The sequence below is a fragment of the Loxodonta africana genome, chromosome 11, assembly GCF_030014295.1.
Source record: "Loxodonta africana isolate mLoxAfr1 chromosome 11, mLoxAfr1.hap2, whole genome shotgun sequence".
In the NCBI taxonomy this organism is placed as follows: domain Eukaryota; kingdom Metazoa; phylum Chordata; class Mammalia; order Proboscidea; family Elephantidae; genus Loxodonta; species Loxodonta africana.
The window spans coordinates 77,115,197-77,129,576 of record NC_087352.1 but is presented as its reverse complement, the minus strand read 5'-3'; the positions used below and the strand labels follow the sequence as shown (position 1 = coordinate 77,129,576).

The 14,380-nt window shown below is 37.1% G+C and overlaps 1 protein-coding gene across 1 annotated transcript in view; it reads left to right on the top strand.

The window, feature by feature from the left end:
• DSG4 (desmoglein 4) overlaps positions 1-14,380 on the top strand; it is a 55,137-nt gene that overhangs the window by 18,659 nt on the left and 22,098 nt on the right. The window contains exons 2-8 of the mRNA XM_064294628.1: positions 3,842-3,877; positions 5,359-5,490; positions 7,640-7,795; positions 8,301-8,445; positions 9,396-9,562; positions 9,820-9,954; positions 10,891-11,076. Coding sequence (XP_064150698.1) covers positions 3,842-3,877; positions 5,359-5,490; positions 7,640-7,795; positions 8,301-8,445; positions 9,396-9,562; positions 9,820-9,954; positions 10,891-11,076 — 957 coding nt within the window. The remainder of the gene's footprint in view (positions 1-3,841; positions 3,878-5,358; positions 5,491-7,639; positions 7,796-8,300; positions 8,446-9,395; positions 9,563-9,819; positions 9,955-10,890; positions 11,077-14,380) is intronic.

The window sequence follows — 14,380 nt, the reverse complement described above, 5'->3', positions numbered from 1 at the left end:
GGTATATGTAACTCAGAATAAGTTTAAAGAATTGAATGATTCTGCTACTAAAAAAGAAATCCTCCAATACCATCTACCTATATGTGTGAACAAGATTTCTCAGAACTTAGAAACAAAACAGGATTGATGCTGAAACTTGTTAAATTCTAGCAATGGCTAATATTTATCACAAATTAACATTTTAAAAAGCTTCACCCATCTCTTCCAAATGCATTTCCAATAAAATTTTCCTTTCTATATTTAAAAATTCTTATCAAAAGTTCAAAATTTGCATGTTGTTTAATCAATTGTATGGTAATGGAAACCCTGTTGGCATAGTGGCTAAGTGCTACAGCTGCTAACCAGAGGGTCGGCAGTTCGAATCTGCCAGGCACTCCTTGGAAACTCTATGGGGCAGTTCTACTCTGTCCTATAGGGTCGCTATGAGTCGCAATTGACTCTACGGCACTAGGTTTTTTGGTTTTGGCATGGTAATTAAAACTGTAAAGCTAATTCAATACAGAAGAAATTTTTTTTTAACATTTAGAGTCTTGCAATTACAGAAATTTTAATAAAATTTCTACTCATGTGCATATTTTTGTTGCAGAGAAGTTTGGTACACTGCCCAATAAAAGCATTAAAATGTATTTAAAGCTTAAAAATATATTCCAGCAGGAGGAACCTATGGAGAAAATGGCTTATTGAATGGAAATAGAACATAGGAGTTCAAAAAAAAATAGGAGTGAAATAAAACTCCGAATTGTTACAGAAGAGCTTACTCTTTTTTTTTTTTAATGGGGTGCACCAGGCATCAAATGACTGTGGTATTTAGATTCCATCAGCCACAGTTTAAAAAAAAAAAAAAGATGCAACAGTTTTATTTGAAAATATCAACACTTACAGTATTCTTAAATTTCATCCTCTGTACCTACTTATATTTATGATGACATTTTTAAGATATCGCTATAAGAAAATGGAGGAAGTACAGTTTTTCCAAAAAATTTTTTTCAGGGTTACATGAGCAAAACCTTTTGAAGGCCTCTATTTTTTATAAGAGAGTATTAGGAGTATAACCAAGACAAGCCTTTGTATTTATCCAGAACCAGGGCCACCAGTACATGAGGCCAAAGCACAAGCAAAATCATAGCAGATGAGTAAAATAACATCAGGTGAATCAAAGATGAGGCAAGAGAAGCTCCAGGTGCTGGATCAACAAAATGATCAGGAGAATGGTGATTTAGGTCCACTTTCAAGTTGCAGTTTTAACACTGTGTAAATGTAATAATAACCTTGCAGACTTCCTATAAACAGGCAGAAATCAGGATGAGAACGCATCCCACTAAAGAGTGGAAATTACCTGCCACTTTCTCTGAAACTCCAGCTAGGACTCACTATCACTGCTTTCAAGTTAAAATCAGGTTATTGGGTTGATTATAGCTGTGAGGTTCTGCAGCTACGCTTGTCCTCACAGGTCGTGGGTGGGTGAGCAACATAATGACGCTACCTAGAATTCTCTGACAGGCCTAAGGCAAAGTGGGGGAAGGGGAGAGTGGAACAAGTGGAAGAGAATAACAAAGACAGAGAGCAGAGGAAGAGAGGTGAAAAGGGGAAAAAAGAAATGTGCAAAGCTGAAGATGAGGAGAAGGAGATTCTTGTGAACAACCTGCTCCTGTGCAGAACAAGAAACAATCTTCTTCATTATCAGGTCTCCCTCTTTTTCTTTTACCTGTACTTTTGATTCAGCCATTCCTGATTTCTCTTAAACATATTTTTCTTTAATTATGTTTTTTTTTTTTCCTCTTTCTGCCCTCCCTTTTTCCCTTCGTCTTCCTCTGTCTCTTTTTCTTCATAAACCCTCTTTCCTCCACTTGTAAATTGATTATTTGACGTGGTTTCTCAACCTAAGGAAATATGCCTTGATACAGTTAACCCCTTGATCTGTATCATACCCACTGCTGTAGAGTTGACTCTGACTCAGAGCCACCGTATAAGACAGAGTAAGACTGCCCCATAGGGTTTCCAAGGCTGGACGCAGACAGTCACATCTTTCTCTCGCAGAGCAGATGGTGGGTTCCAACTGCCAATGTTTCTGTTAGTGGCCAAGAGCTTAACGACTGCGCCACCAGGGCTGCTGATCCCATCATAGCTCTCACATTCCTTTTACCTCCTAGGTTGTTGAAATTGTAATCCAAGATAACTATTTCTGCTTCTTCAAAAACAATACGTTATTTGACTCCTGTAATTTGGCTTATGCCACTCACAGAAGTTAACAATGGCTGCCTGCTTTAAGACGCCAGGATCTTCTCAGTTCCCATTCTCCTTGATCTGGCTACTACACTTAAACAATTAAAGCTTCCCTCTTTATCACACTTCTTACCACTATACTCCACTCATTCTGTCTCCTTTCTGGCCATCACCTTACCTAATCTCTTCTTTCTGAACTCAGCTTGATTACCAACCTCTGCCACAACTACCACTACAGCTACAATTACCACCACCACTACCACCACCTCCGTTTCTTACCCTTTCCCCACTTCTTACCCTTCTCCCACTGACAGAATCTGCTCTGCACCCATAGCCCTGGTCCCTCCGCCTCTCTATAATCTCAGTCTATCAGAGCCCTTGCTTTTAGATGCCTTCTCTACCCTACCTAAATGTATGCATTTTCCACAAGTTTCTGTGTTCTAGCCTTTTAATTTCTCTTCTTAAATTTTAACATTTACTATCGCCATTTCCTTCTACTTCAAATAGCTGTCCTGTTTGGATAAATTCCACCTCTTCAGCTTTTATATCTATCCCAAATTTTAGAAGCACATTTGAAGTAAAACAAACTTAAGTCATCATTATTCCATTGATAGACCTTCCAGTCTCCCAGAAAGCCGAGCTTGAATCTCCAGATTCATCTCGTTTTTTCTCCTCTTGTATCCTAAAACCCATTGCCATCAAGTCGGTTCCAACCCATAGCAACCCTATGGGACAGAGTAGAACTGCTCCATAGGGTTTCTAAGAAGCTGCTGTTGGACTCAAACCTCTGCCCTTTTGGTTAGCAGCCAAGCTCTTAACCACTGCACCAGGAGTCATCAGGGCTCCTCCTACCATCCATATGGCGTATCAATTCATTTGTAATGTCTCCGTTCTCTTTTTCCAGGGCCACTTCGGAACCCATGTTCAGGTTCCAACAATGTCTTACCTAAGCAATTGCAAATTCCTAAGTTTCTCAACTTTGAGTGCTCTTCCCTTGTAATCTTTCCTTCATATCAATGACAGGTTTAAAAAACAATGTATCTGACACACCAAGTCTACCCAATAAAGTCCAAACTTCTTAGCCTCATATACAAGGCACTTCATGATCTGACATTCCAAACTTTCTCTCCATGGTTCCTCACTATTTCCTCTACCTTCCAGGTAATGTGATTATTTACTACTCCTGATATATCTTCTGAAACTTACACCTGTATTCATGCTTTATTCTGGCTGGAATTTCCTTCTGTAGCAATTCCTTCTATCAAAACAGACTCTTCCTATAGAGTCCTCCCAAATCCCTACTCTCTTAGGAGGCCTCCCAAAATTAACTTTGGTTGTTCGAATTGTCTGCTCTTTCCTTCCATTGAATCCATTGATGCCTCTGTTTTAGTATTTATCCCAGCCTGCCTTGCTCTAGAATTGTGTGTCCATCTTCTGTAACAGTTTAAAAGCATCTGTAGGGCAAATGTCTGTATTATTAATTTTTTATTACCCACATATTTTCTATAAAATTAGCAAAATGTGCATTTAAGAAATGAATAAATAACATTGTCAATGTTTGCACATTGCTCCCTTTGAATTATGCAAACGTATGCTGATGTTGTGCTTTCTATAACAGGTGGTGGTGGAAGTAAACAGTGAATTTATTGTTGAGGTAATGTATAATAAACTACTTTCTCAATTTAAAAATTAAAAGTTAATTTTGTAATTCATCATGTATCAAGAATCAGAATTTTTGTAACCATAGTCATCTAGATAAATGTAAGAGAAATGACCTCCACCGAAGTAAAATAGCAATAGTAAAACCCATACCCCCAAATTCCCATGCTTTTATAGCATAGTTTGTCACAGCTCAATGTCTTAGTAACTCCTACTTAGCAAACTATCCTAGCAGTTTGCTTACATGCTTCCCAACCTATAGAAAAGCAAAAGAAGCAAGGTAAAGGTTTACAATGGAAAGGAAGAGGATTTCTTACAGTAGCAAGAAAGACAATTGATGATCTATCCTTGAGAAAAAGATGCAAAATTAAAAAACATGTAGTCATAGCTAAATAGAACAGAGAATCTGGTTCCAGTCTGAGTGGGATCAGAAAATAAACCTACTGTCCTCTGTATCTCTGTCAGGGCTTAATTTTATGATAGTAGTGAAATCTTCATTACGATGGTCTTAAATCATTTGGAAAAAATAAAATTACTATTATAATCGACAAAAGTAGGGAATGTGTGGTACCTTTCAGAAACATATCAAAAAGAGGCAAAATATAAATGCTTTGGTTCTTGAAAGGATAGGCTCCATTCACAAGGAACATCTGCTTCTGCCAAAGTGGCAGTTCAATGAAGGCTTAGTTTAAATAAGTTTGTTGATGTACTTGATAAATACATCAACACCTACAAACACACACACACACACACACACACGTCTATACATGTAGTAACATTTCTAAACTCTTTAATAGTGAAAATTTCCTAAACTTCCACCAAAAATAGCAGCATAAACCAACAATGGAAAAAACATATAGACAGCAGAGATACAAATGTTCAACATTGAGAAGCCTAATTGATGTTTGTGGGATTATTGCAGCTATCATCAAGTCAGTTAATAATATTCTTCTCGTCCTGTAATAATACATTTGGGTGCTTAGCCTCAGTGTGTCCTTATCAACAGAAGAGCAAAATCCCTTCCCACTTTTAGGTGAGCACAACTCACCAACACAACTTTTGTTTTGTACAGAATACACTCACGCGGAACACCAGCAATATTTTAAACTCTGGAGACTGTAAAGTCTAGTCAGAGCTCATGACAGGTAAGGTAGGCAAGGCCTCTATCAGGTGAAGATACCTTTAAAAAAGAATACAACAAACTCTACAGGAAAACACATTATGAGTTCTACATACAGCTAATGAAATTTGTCTCACTAGAATCAGATAGAAAGGAGACAATTCCAAAAGAAGTAGCTAGTTGGGAGTGACCAAGCTGTATCTACCTTCAGTTGTGGATTAGTAAAAAGTTTCTTTGTTCAAGTTCAAAGCCATTGTTCCTTCTGGACACTTCTTACAATGTTAAATTAATAGGATTATCTACTATAAGTAAAATTTTTCTAAGACTGTAAGAAATTTGAACCACTTTTTCTTAAGGTGAAAGAATTAGACATGGAAAATGGCACTACAAAATGGCAGACTGTCAGAAGACAAAAGCGGGAGTGGATCAAGTTTGCTGCAGCCTGTAGAGAAGGAGAAGACAACTCAAAGAGGAATCCGATTGCCAGAGTAAGTGATGAAACAAGCAAGAGAGAGTATCCTGTGCTGATAACAAATGCTTTTGCAGGAGAGTAAAGCCCTCCAACATGTCAAGGATTTGCAGCCTTCACTACTCTATGGTGATTTAGAAAGCCGAGTTGCATGCAGTCATTGGTCACATTGCTGAGGCACTGGTTTGATTGTCATGTTCTGGGAGCAGCTACAGAGGGGAGGGTCCTTGGCAATCGATCCTGAAACAGAGAGACATGGATCTCTAACACAACTTTGCTTTGTCCATCTATTTCAGTTCTACTCATCATCACATGCATGTTATAGGAAACTTATGCATGTAGTGATATCTGCAGACTATTTCTCTGGAAAGTCAAGGCTTCCCGGCATTTAATTAATTCATTCCAAGAAAGTAAAGATGATGACCAAAGTTCCCACTAAATGCCTACAACCAAAAAGTAGGAAAGTTTTAAAAGGTCTTTACAAATAATTGCCACTAATAAAGAAAACCAAAACCAAACCCATTGCTGTCAACTCATAGTGACCCTATAGGACAAAGTACAACTGTCCCATATGGTTTCCCAGGAGCGGCTGGTGGAGTCAAACTGCTGACCTTTGGGTTAGCAGCTGAGCTCTTAACCACCGTGCCACCAGGGCACAAGCAGAGTTAAGGGAAGAATATGTAATAAACTGATCCATGAAGTTTGAGATCCACATTTCCAGCTCCACCAGCTCTTTCAGGGTGCCTTGGCTTTGGATCACTAGTGATAGCAGCAGCGTCTTTTTCCATACGAGTGTGATCTACTAGATTTCCTTCCTTATAACTTAAAAATACAGTAAGTATTAATAATTTGGTAACAAAGGTGATGATTAAACAACATGATGAACATAATTAATGTCACTGAACTGTACATGTGGAGATTGTTGAAGTCCCAAATACTTTGTTACATACGTATTTACCACAATAAAAGAAATGTAGTATCAGCAATGAAGTTACAGATTTGATCTCAGCCCAAGAACACAGATTTATTCTCTCTCAGAAGGTTTCAAATATTTTGAATTTTTTTAAATTGCTACTGTTTCCAGTCAACTCAAGGTTACAGCTTTATGTTATCCCACTTATATTGCTTATTCTATTTTTAATATTTATTTGGGGCGGTTTCCTGGGCTTTTGTCTATATTAAAATGATCTTTCAATTAGAATGAAGTTTAGGAGCCCTGGTGGCACAGCAGTTAAGCACTCGGCTGCTAATAGAAAAGTTGGCAGTTTGAACCCACCCAGAAGCTCCACAGGAGAAAGACCTGGCGACCTGCTCCTGTAAAGATTACAGCCTAGAGGACCCTATGGGGCAGTTCTACTCTGTCACATGAGATCCCTAGGAGTTAGAATCTACTGGATGGTACCTAACAACAGTGACAGCTGGATTTTTAGCTGTCTTTATTTAAATGTGCATGCTCAAGTAACAAATCCTAGTATCTTACTAAATGTTCTCATATTTGATATATAGGTGAGATTTTAAAATTTGAAATGTATTAGTTTAAATGTATGGACAATGGATATAAACTATTAAAACAAAATCTGTATGGCAGACTACTTGTCATATAATCTATTTGGTAGAGCAATACAATGGGTTTCAATTTATAAAAATATTACCAATACCTCTAAACACTGTATTTCTTTTCTGGGTTTCTTAAGTTATCCACCAATGGTACTTATTAATATGACATGATCTTTTTTATAAAAACAGTAATGGCTATAATTTCTTGTCAAACTTTTTCTCTCTATGCAAAGAAAATCAAAGGATCGAACAATGTGTTAATAATAACAAATCTAGCATCAAGTACGTATGTTGCATATGCCAGGAATCGGGCTGGGCTGTATACGTGTTACCCCATACATTCCCCCACAGCAAGTCTATGAGATAACCCATTGCTGTACAGTCGATTCTGACTTATAATGACCATATAGGTGGTATCATCACCATTATAAACTGGAGCTTGGTGAAGTTAAGTGAATTTTCCAAGTTCACACAGAACTAAGTCATGGTGCCTGGTTTCAATCTAAAGTTCACCTGGCTACCAGGTCCATTCCTACCAAGTCATTCCACTACACTCTGAAGTTCTTGATCTGCTCCAAATCAGATTACAATCTCAGCCATTTTCCTTATAGATTCGGTCAGACTGTGAAGTGAACCAGAAGATTACATATCGCATCTCTGGGGTGGGAATTGATCGACCACCTTATGGAGTGTTCACCATTAATCCTCGAACTGGAGAAATTAACATCACTTCAGTGGTAGACAGAGAGATAACTCCAATTTTTTTGGTAAGTTACAGCAGTATGTTTTAATTTGTTCATATTATTTTTATTCCCTTTTAAAAAAAAAATCACCTCATAACAATTGCTTATTTTTGATAAAACATGGTAGACTGAAACCAAATAAAGGGCTGAAGGAATGAAACGAATGTGAAAACGTAAGAGTTTGTACTTTAGGACCTCTGATGTGTTGCACGTGCATGTCATTGAATGCCTTGATGATATTTAAATTTCCAGACTGGAATACAGTTGGAAACCCTGGTGGCGTAGTGGTTAAGAGTTCAGCTGCTAACCAAAAGGTCGGCAGCTCCCATCCACCAAGCACTCCTTGGAAACCCTATGGAGAAGTTCTACTCTGTCTTACAGGGTTGCTATGAGTGGGAATTGACTGGATGGCAATGATTTTTTGTAGTATGGTTGGGTTCATAGGAAACTTGAACACTCCCTTATATATTTTCAAGCATGTTACTTGATTCCCTTTGGTTGAGAGACAGTTTTTTCTAATTTCCCACAGATCTACTGCCGGGCTCTGAATTCACGAGGTGAAGATTTAGAAAGTCCTCTTGAGCTTAGAGTCAAAGTTATGGACATAAATGACAATCCACCAGTATTTACACAAAATGTATACACAGCCAGTATCGAAGAAAACAGTGATGCAAGTAAGTAGAACTGTACTCCTTCTCTGTGTTATACCCTTTCTTTCTTGGCTTAGTGGTTAAGAGCTTGGCTGCTAACCAAAAGGCCAGCAGTTCAAATCCACCAGCTGCTTCTTGGAAACCCTCCAGGGCAGTTCTACTCTGTCCTCTACGGTTGCAATGAGTAGGAACTGACTCAACAGCAACAAGTTTGTTTTTTTCTTTTTTTGGTTCCTGGTTCTCTGTGCTGGGATTTTTCACTTTGGAGCCTGGCTAGGAAGCAAAAGAACATCAGATACCTGTCAATTCTGGAAAACTTGTCCTGCAGATTGGTGTCCTTAGGGATTTGCCTAGGCTGCCCTTTTTTTGTTTTGTTTTGTTTCTATAAGTAATTAAGAACTTTTCTATATTGCTACGGACAAATCTTCTTTTCAATAATTATGTATTTATGCTGTTGGGTAAAATGTTGTTATTCTCCAAAGCTTTCTGGATGAGTGACAATAAAGAATACAGATGTTCAAAAAACAATCGCAACACTGAATTTTATTAAGCTTTCTTATTTAAGCACTTAAAAAAAATTTTTTGTGGCAAAAACAAACTGATAAATTTGGTTTCTTCAGCTTTATGTTGATACAGAAAGTCTGTTGAACTTTCTTTTTCACATACTAAAAATCGCTACTTTTTGCTACTAATTCACCATGTGAATGTGAGGATGATACTTGTATAATGTCTTTCATAGGGATACAAGGATTAAGTGATTAAGGAATGCAAACACATCATAAATTGTAATGCATTTTTAAAGAGCAAGCCACAATTATTTTTTTTTTAGCTGGAAGTTACGATAATGTATTCTCATGGAAAACTAGAACACAGAGAATTCGCGAGAAGTCCGATCATTCTTCCTTTCTATGCCTGATTTGCTAAATGAATTCTAACACAGCCCCAAACATTCTCTACCTCTGTCTTCATTCTAGACACACTGGTAGTAAAGTTAAGTGCCACAGATGCAGATGAAGATGATCATCTGAATTCTAAAATTGCCTACAAGATCATCTCTCAGGAGCCTGCAGGTGCACCAATGTTTGTTCTGAACAGGCACACTGGAGAAGTCCGCACGATGTCCAGCTTTCTTGACAGAGAGGTAAAACCTTCTGCAAATGAATGATGAGAAGTAAAGGACCCAATTTTGAAAAGCTGAGAATGAAATGACCCATGTATGTCCTTAGCTCAATGTGAAGGAGGGAAGGAAAAATAATGCAACTGTTATTTTTAAATGAAAATTAAAGCCCATTTACACAGATTTTGTTTGTTGTGTATACAAAATAAAAGTATTAGAATGTTCCATATTTTATTCAAGACAAGACCTAAGTCTTACAACTCTTTTTTATCTTAATGAAGCAACACAGTATGTATAATCTACTTGTGAGGGGATCAGATCGAGATGGAGCTACAGACGGACTATCTTCCGAGTGTGACTGTAGGATCAAGGTTTTAGACGTCAACGATAATTTCCCCAGTTTAGAGAAAACTTCAGTAAGTTCTTCTCCTATAATGCATTTTTATAAGTGGAAATAGTCAATTTGCTTTCCTGCTAGTTTCTGGACCTGATTCTTTTACAGGTATGGAAATATTCAGCTTTGCTGTATAAACCTTCGGAATTTCTTATTTATAGTAGCATACCTTAATACTGCTTGTTTGTCTTTGAGCCATTATTCCACACAAAACTTTTCTGTGAAAACCATGAACTGTCTACTTCAGATCTACTCACAAATCTGTGGAAATTTGTTGATATAACTCTAAGAATAATGTAACAACATTGATGCATTTTTATACACCTGATAATTTGGTAAATTAATTCCAGCAACATTCTCAACTTCCATTTTCATCTTTAGGCATAGAGAAGCATAAAAACAGGGGGTCAGCAAACTGCTGACCACAGGCCGTATCAGGCCTGCCACCTGTTTTAGTAAAATTTTAAAAAATTAAAAAAAAAAAAAAAAAAGTTTTGTTGGACTGCAGTCAAGCTTATTTCTTACAGGTTGCTTTTTATTTTCTTACATTGTTGCCTATGGCTATTTTCCTGCTATAGCAGTAGAGTTGAAGAGTTACAACTGGGACAGGGCCTCTCTGGCCTAGAAAGCCTAATATATCTTACTATCTGCCTCTTTATAGAAAAAGTCCAACCTTTTATCTAAAAGGAGATGGTAATTAAAGAAAATTTTAAAATAACCAAGAAATGAAACAAAATGCCAATTTTGACCTCAATTTCACACACAGCACATGAAAATGAGTGTTATTACCTTAAAAGAATTTTTTTCTTATACTTCTTACTAAACGTATGGTATTTAATAACAGCATAAAAATCATAGACATAGTTTGTTTTTGGTAATTTAAATAATAACTATGTATTAAAAGTATCTTTCCTCTTTTGCAAATTCATCGATCATAAAATTATCTATGTCATTTCAGTACTCAGCAAGTATTGAAGAAAATTGTTTAAATTCAGAACTGATACGATTGCAAGCAATTGATCTGGATGAAGAAGGCACTGATAATTGGTTGGCAGAATACTTAATTCTCTCTGGAAATTATGGAAATTGGTTCGATATTCAAACAGACCCACAAACTAATGAAGGCATTTTGAAAGTCGTCAAGGTACAGTATGACATCTGCAAAATTTTCCTTCAGAGAAGTTTTAAATGACTCTTAGAGGCAGAATCTGCCTTTAAAAAGGATCCATAACCATGAAAGCTGCTCATAACAACACTTGTCCTAAGTAGGCTTATTGAGTATATCTGAGCAGCACTGCCCAGCATCACTGCCAAGAAAAATAAGAAGGCCATTTTGTTCTCACAGTGCCCAATATCTAATTGAGAAGACAAGGTAGGCATCCCTGAACTAGACAATGAGATGAGAGATACAACATAATAAATAGTAATATAGATGTTATGTTATGTTATAAAACATAAATAATTACCAAAGGGATGAAATAGAAAATAATTAATGATATAACAAAAGATATTTCTCTGAAAAAGCTTCATGCAAAAAAAGAGGATTTAAGCAAGACCTTAAAAATTTAGATTTTGTTGTAGTGAAAAAACTGCAAGTCTGTTTAAAAGTAAAAATAAGAATTTTATCAAGGCAAAAATGGCATTTTGCAAAAGAGGAAACATAGAGTCAAGAAGCCCTTGACAAAGTGCCCCGGGGTGGTGCAACATTACAGACACTTATGCAGGAAAAAAAAAAAAAAACACAAGTAAGTGGGGGGTACAGCTGGGGTATTTCTGATCGATTAACATTTACAAAGTTGCAGGTGGCAGGGTCTTCGTTGACCACTTTTGCAGGAGTTGGCCTCCTTTGTAAAGGTGGCTCCAGGTTACAGTATTTGGCTGACCATGAGTTTCCTGGAACTTTTTAAATATAGTTATACAGAACATTGTAAAAAGGTCAGAAAAACATTTCTCGGGGTGGGGGGTACCTAAGGATATGGCTTAGCCACTAAGGTCACACGTTTAACACAATGTCTAACATCTGTACAGTCTGAGTTATCACTTTTTGTGGCTATTTCTAAACACAAGCTCTTCCTTTAGCAGAGTAAGGTAGGTGAAACCTTACTTTTCTGTAGAGCTACTTGCTTCTGGGTCAAATGGAAATTTTTACTGAAGACAAGCACTACAATTTAAAAATGCAAATGGAATTACTTATGGCAAGGAGAGATTTGGCTTAAACCTTTATAGCCAGAAATTCCAGTCATTTCAAGGGCCTTAGTTTTTGAAATGCTGTTCCTCATTCCCCTCTTTTGATCAAGAATTACTCTGGGAATTTGATGATAACACTTAAGAATACTCTCTTCAGCATGGACTTTGTTAATTCTTCACCTTGCTGAATCTAGGAGCCTCAACTTCAGAGTTAGTTGATTTTCAGATCCATCTTATTAGGTTTTGGTCACAAAGTAGTAATCCTTATTCTGCAAGGGTTTTAGTGTAAGAGTAGATGGCTGCTGGTCATTTACAAGCTTTTAAAATCTCAGGCCCTATGCATAAGAGATGGCAGTTGGGGATGGTTTAATCATCACTGTGCTATGGTTTAAGTACTTTGCTTCAGTGAGCTTGTTATTATGAGGACATGAACAGAGCAAGGCCAAATGAGAAGGAACAACTTGACAAACTGGAGACCTCTATTTGAGGAGTAAGGTGGTATTCCTTTGAGTAAACACTTTATAAAAACAATAAACAATAAAGCTGACTGGGTTTATTGTTTATTGTTTTTATAAAGAGTTACAGAGCATAGCCAAGAGCTAATGCCTTTTGGATAATATTTTTAAAAATCAGAGGAAAATTTAACTTGTTTTGGGATGTGGGGCCAGGCTATTATCTGGTAAGCCTGACTCAAGTTAGGAAATGGGTGAGTCTATAGTAGTTTCTACTATTTCTTCAAAGTACATGGTATGTTGTTTATGAGTAGGGGTGAATGCTCAGGTACTGAGCCAGATGATGCAATAGAAGAAACATTTGATTGGGCAAAAGAAAATAACAAAAAGGAGTATAATTAGCCTAGTTTTTGCAAGAGTTGGCCCAAGATTTGATGTCATTGGGCAACTAGCTGAAAACTTAAAAGGAACTTCATAACATTAAAATAATAAGTAGGATACAGTAAGATAATATCAAAATGATGTGATAAGGCACTTAAAGAGAAATGATCAAGAGTATGAAGCAAATCAAAAAATATTGATTGTCTGCATGGGAAAAAGCAATGGCAGAGCATATTTAAGTAAAATTCAGCTTGTTTAGGAGCTGTGTGTTATACAGGTGTGGTCCAGGAGTCTTGGGAAGAGCTGTTCACTCCAGATGCCATCTACTTCTGATTTCCAGGTTGTTGGTATTTAAGTTTGAGTCTTTCCATAGGTTAGACAGTCCTTACAATTTTGGATTAGTAGCAGTAGGAAAATCCCATTAGTTTATATATAATTTCCAGGACTCTCCGTTAACAGAGCAGGGTAGGTAAAACCACATTTTTCTGTAGAAATACTTGGTTCTGAGTCAAAGGTAAATTTTTACCAAAGACAGAAACTACAATTTAAAACTACAAACGGAGTCACTTATAGCAAGGAGGGATTCGTCCTGAACCTTAGCTAGAAATTTCAGGCACGTCAAGAGGCTTAGTTTTTGGAATGCTCTTCCTCAATTGAAATAAGCAAAGACGCTGAAATGAGGCCATATTTTCCAACTACCACATCCTTCTTCTTTGTTTCTAACTTTCGCATTCCAATCACCAGTAATTATTGAGGCATCCTGATCGCGCGTTCGATCAATTTCAGACTGCAGAAGCTAGTAAAAATCTTCAATTTCTTCACCTTTGGCCTTAGTGGTTGGTGTGTAAATTTGAATAATAGTCACATTAATTGGTCTTCCTTGTAGGCGTATGGATATTATCCTATCACTGAGAGCATTGTACTTCAGGATAGAACTTGAAATGTTCTTTTTGACGATAAATGCAACACCATTCCTCTTCAAGCTGTCATTCCCTGCATAGTAGACTATACAATTGTCTGATTCAAAATGACCAATACCAGTCCATTTCAGCTCACTAATGCCTAGGATATTGATGTTTATGGAAAATATGGCCCTGGTGATAGAAATAATGCCAGAGATTGGATGACATAATTTTGCAAGACCAACAACTTCTTTCATTGCAAATACCATTTTTTCACCAACATAAACGGCAACTATACACATGGATCTCTCTACATGGAACACACAGGGATCAAATCAACTACATCTGTGGAAAGAGGTGACGGAAAAGCTCAATATTATCAGTCAGAACAGGCCAGGGGCTGACTGTGGAACCAGCCATCAATTATTCATATGCAAATTCAAGTTAAAACTGGAGAACATCAGAGCAATTCCACAAGAGGCAAAATATGACCCTGAATATATCCCACTTGAATTTAGAGATCACC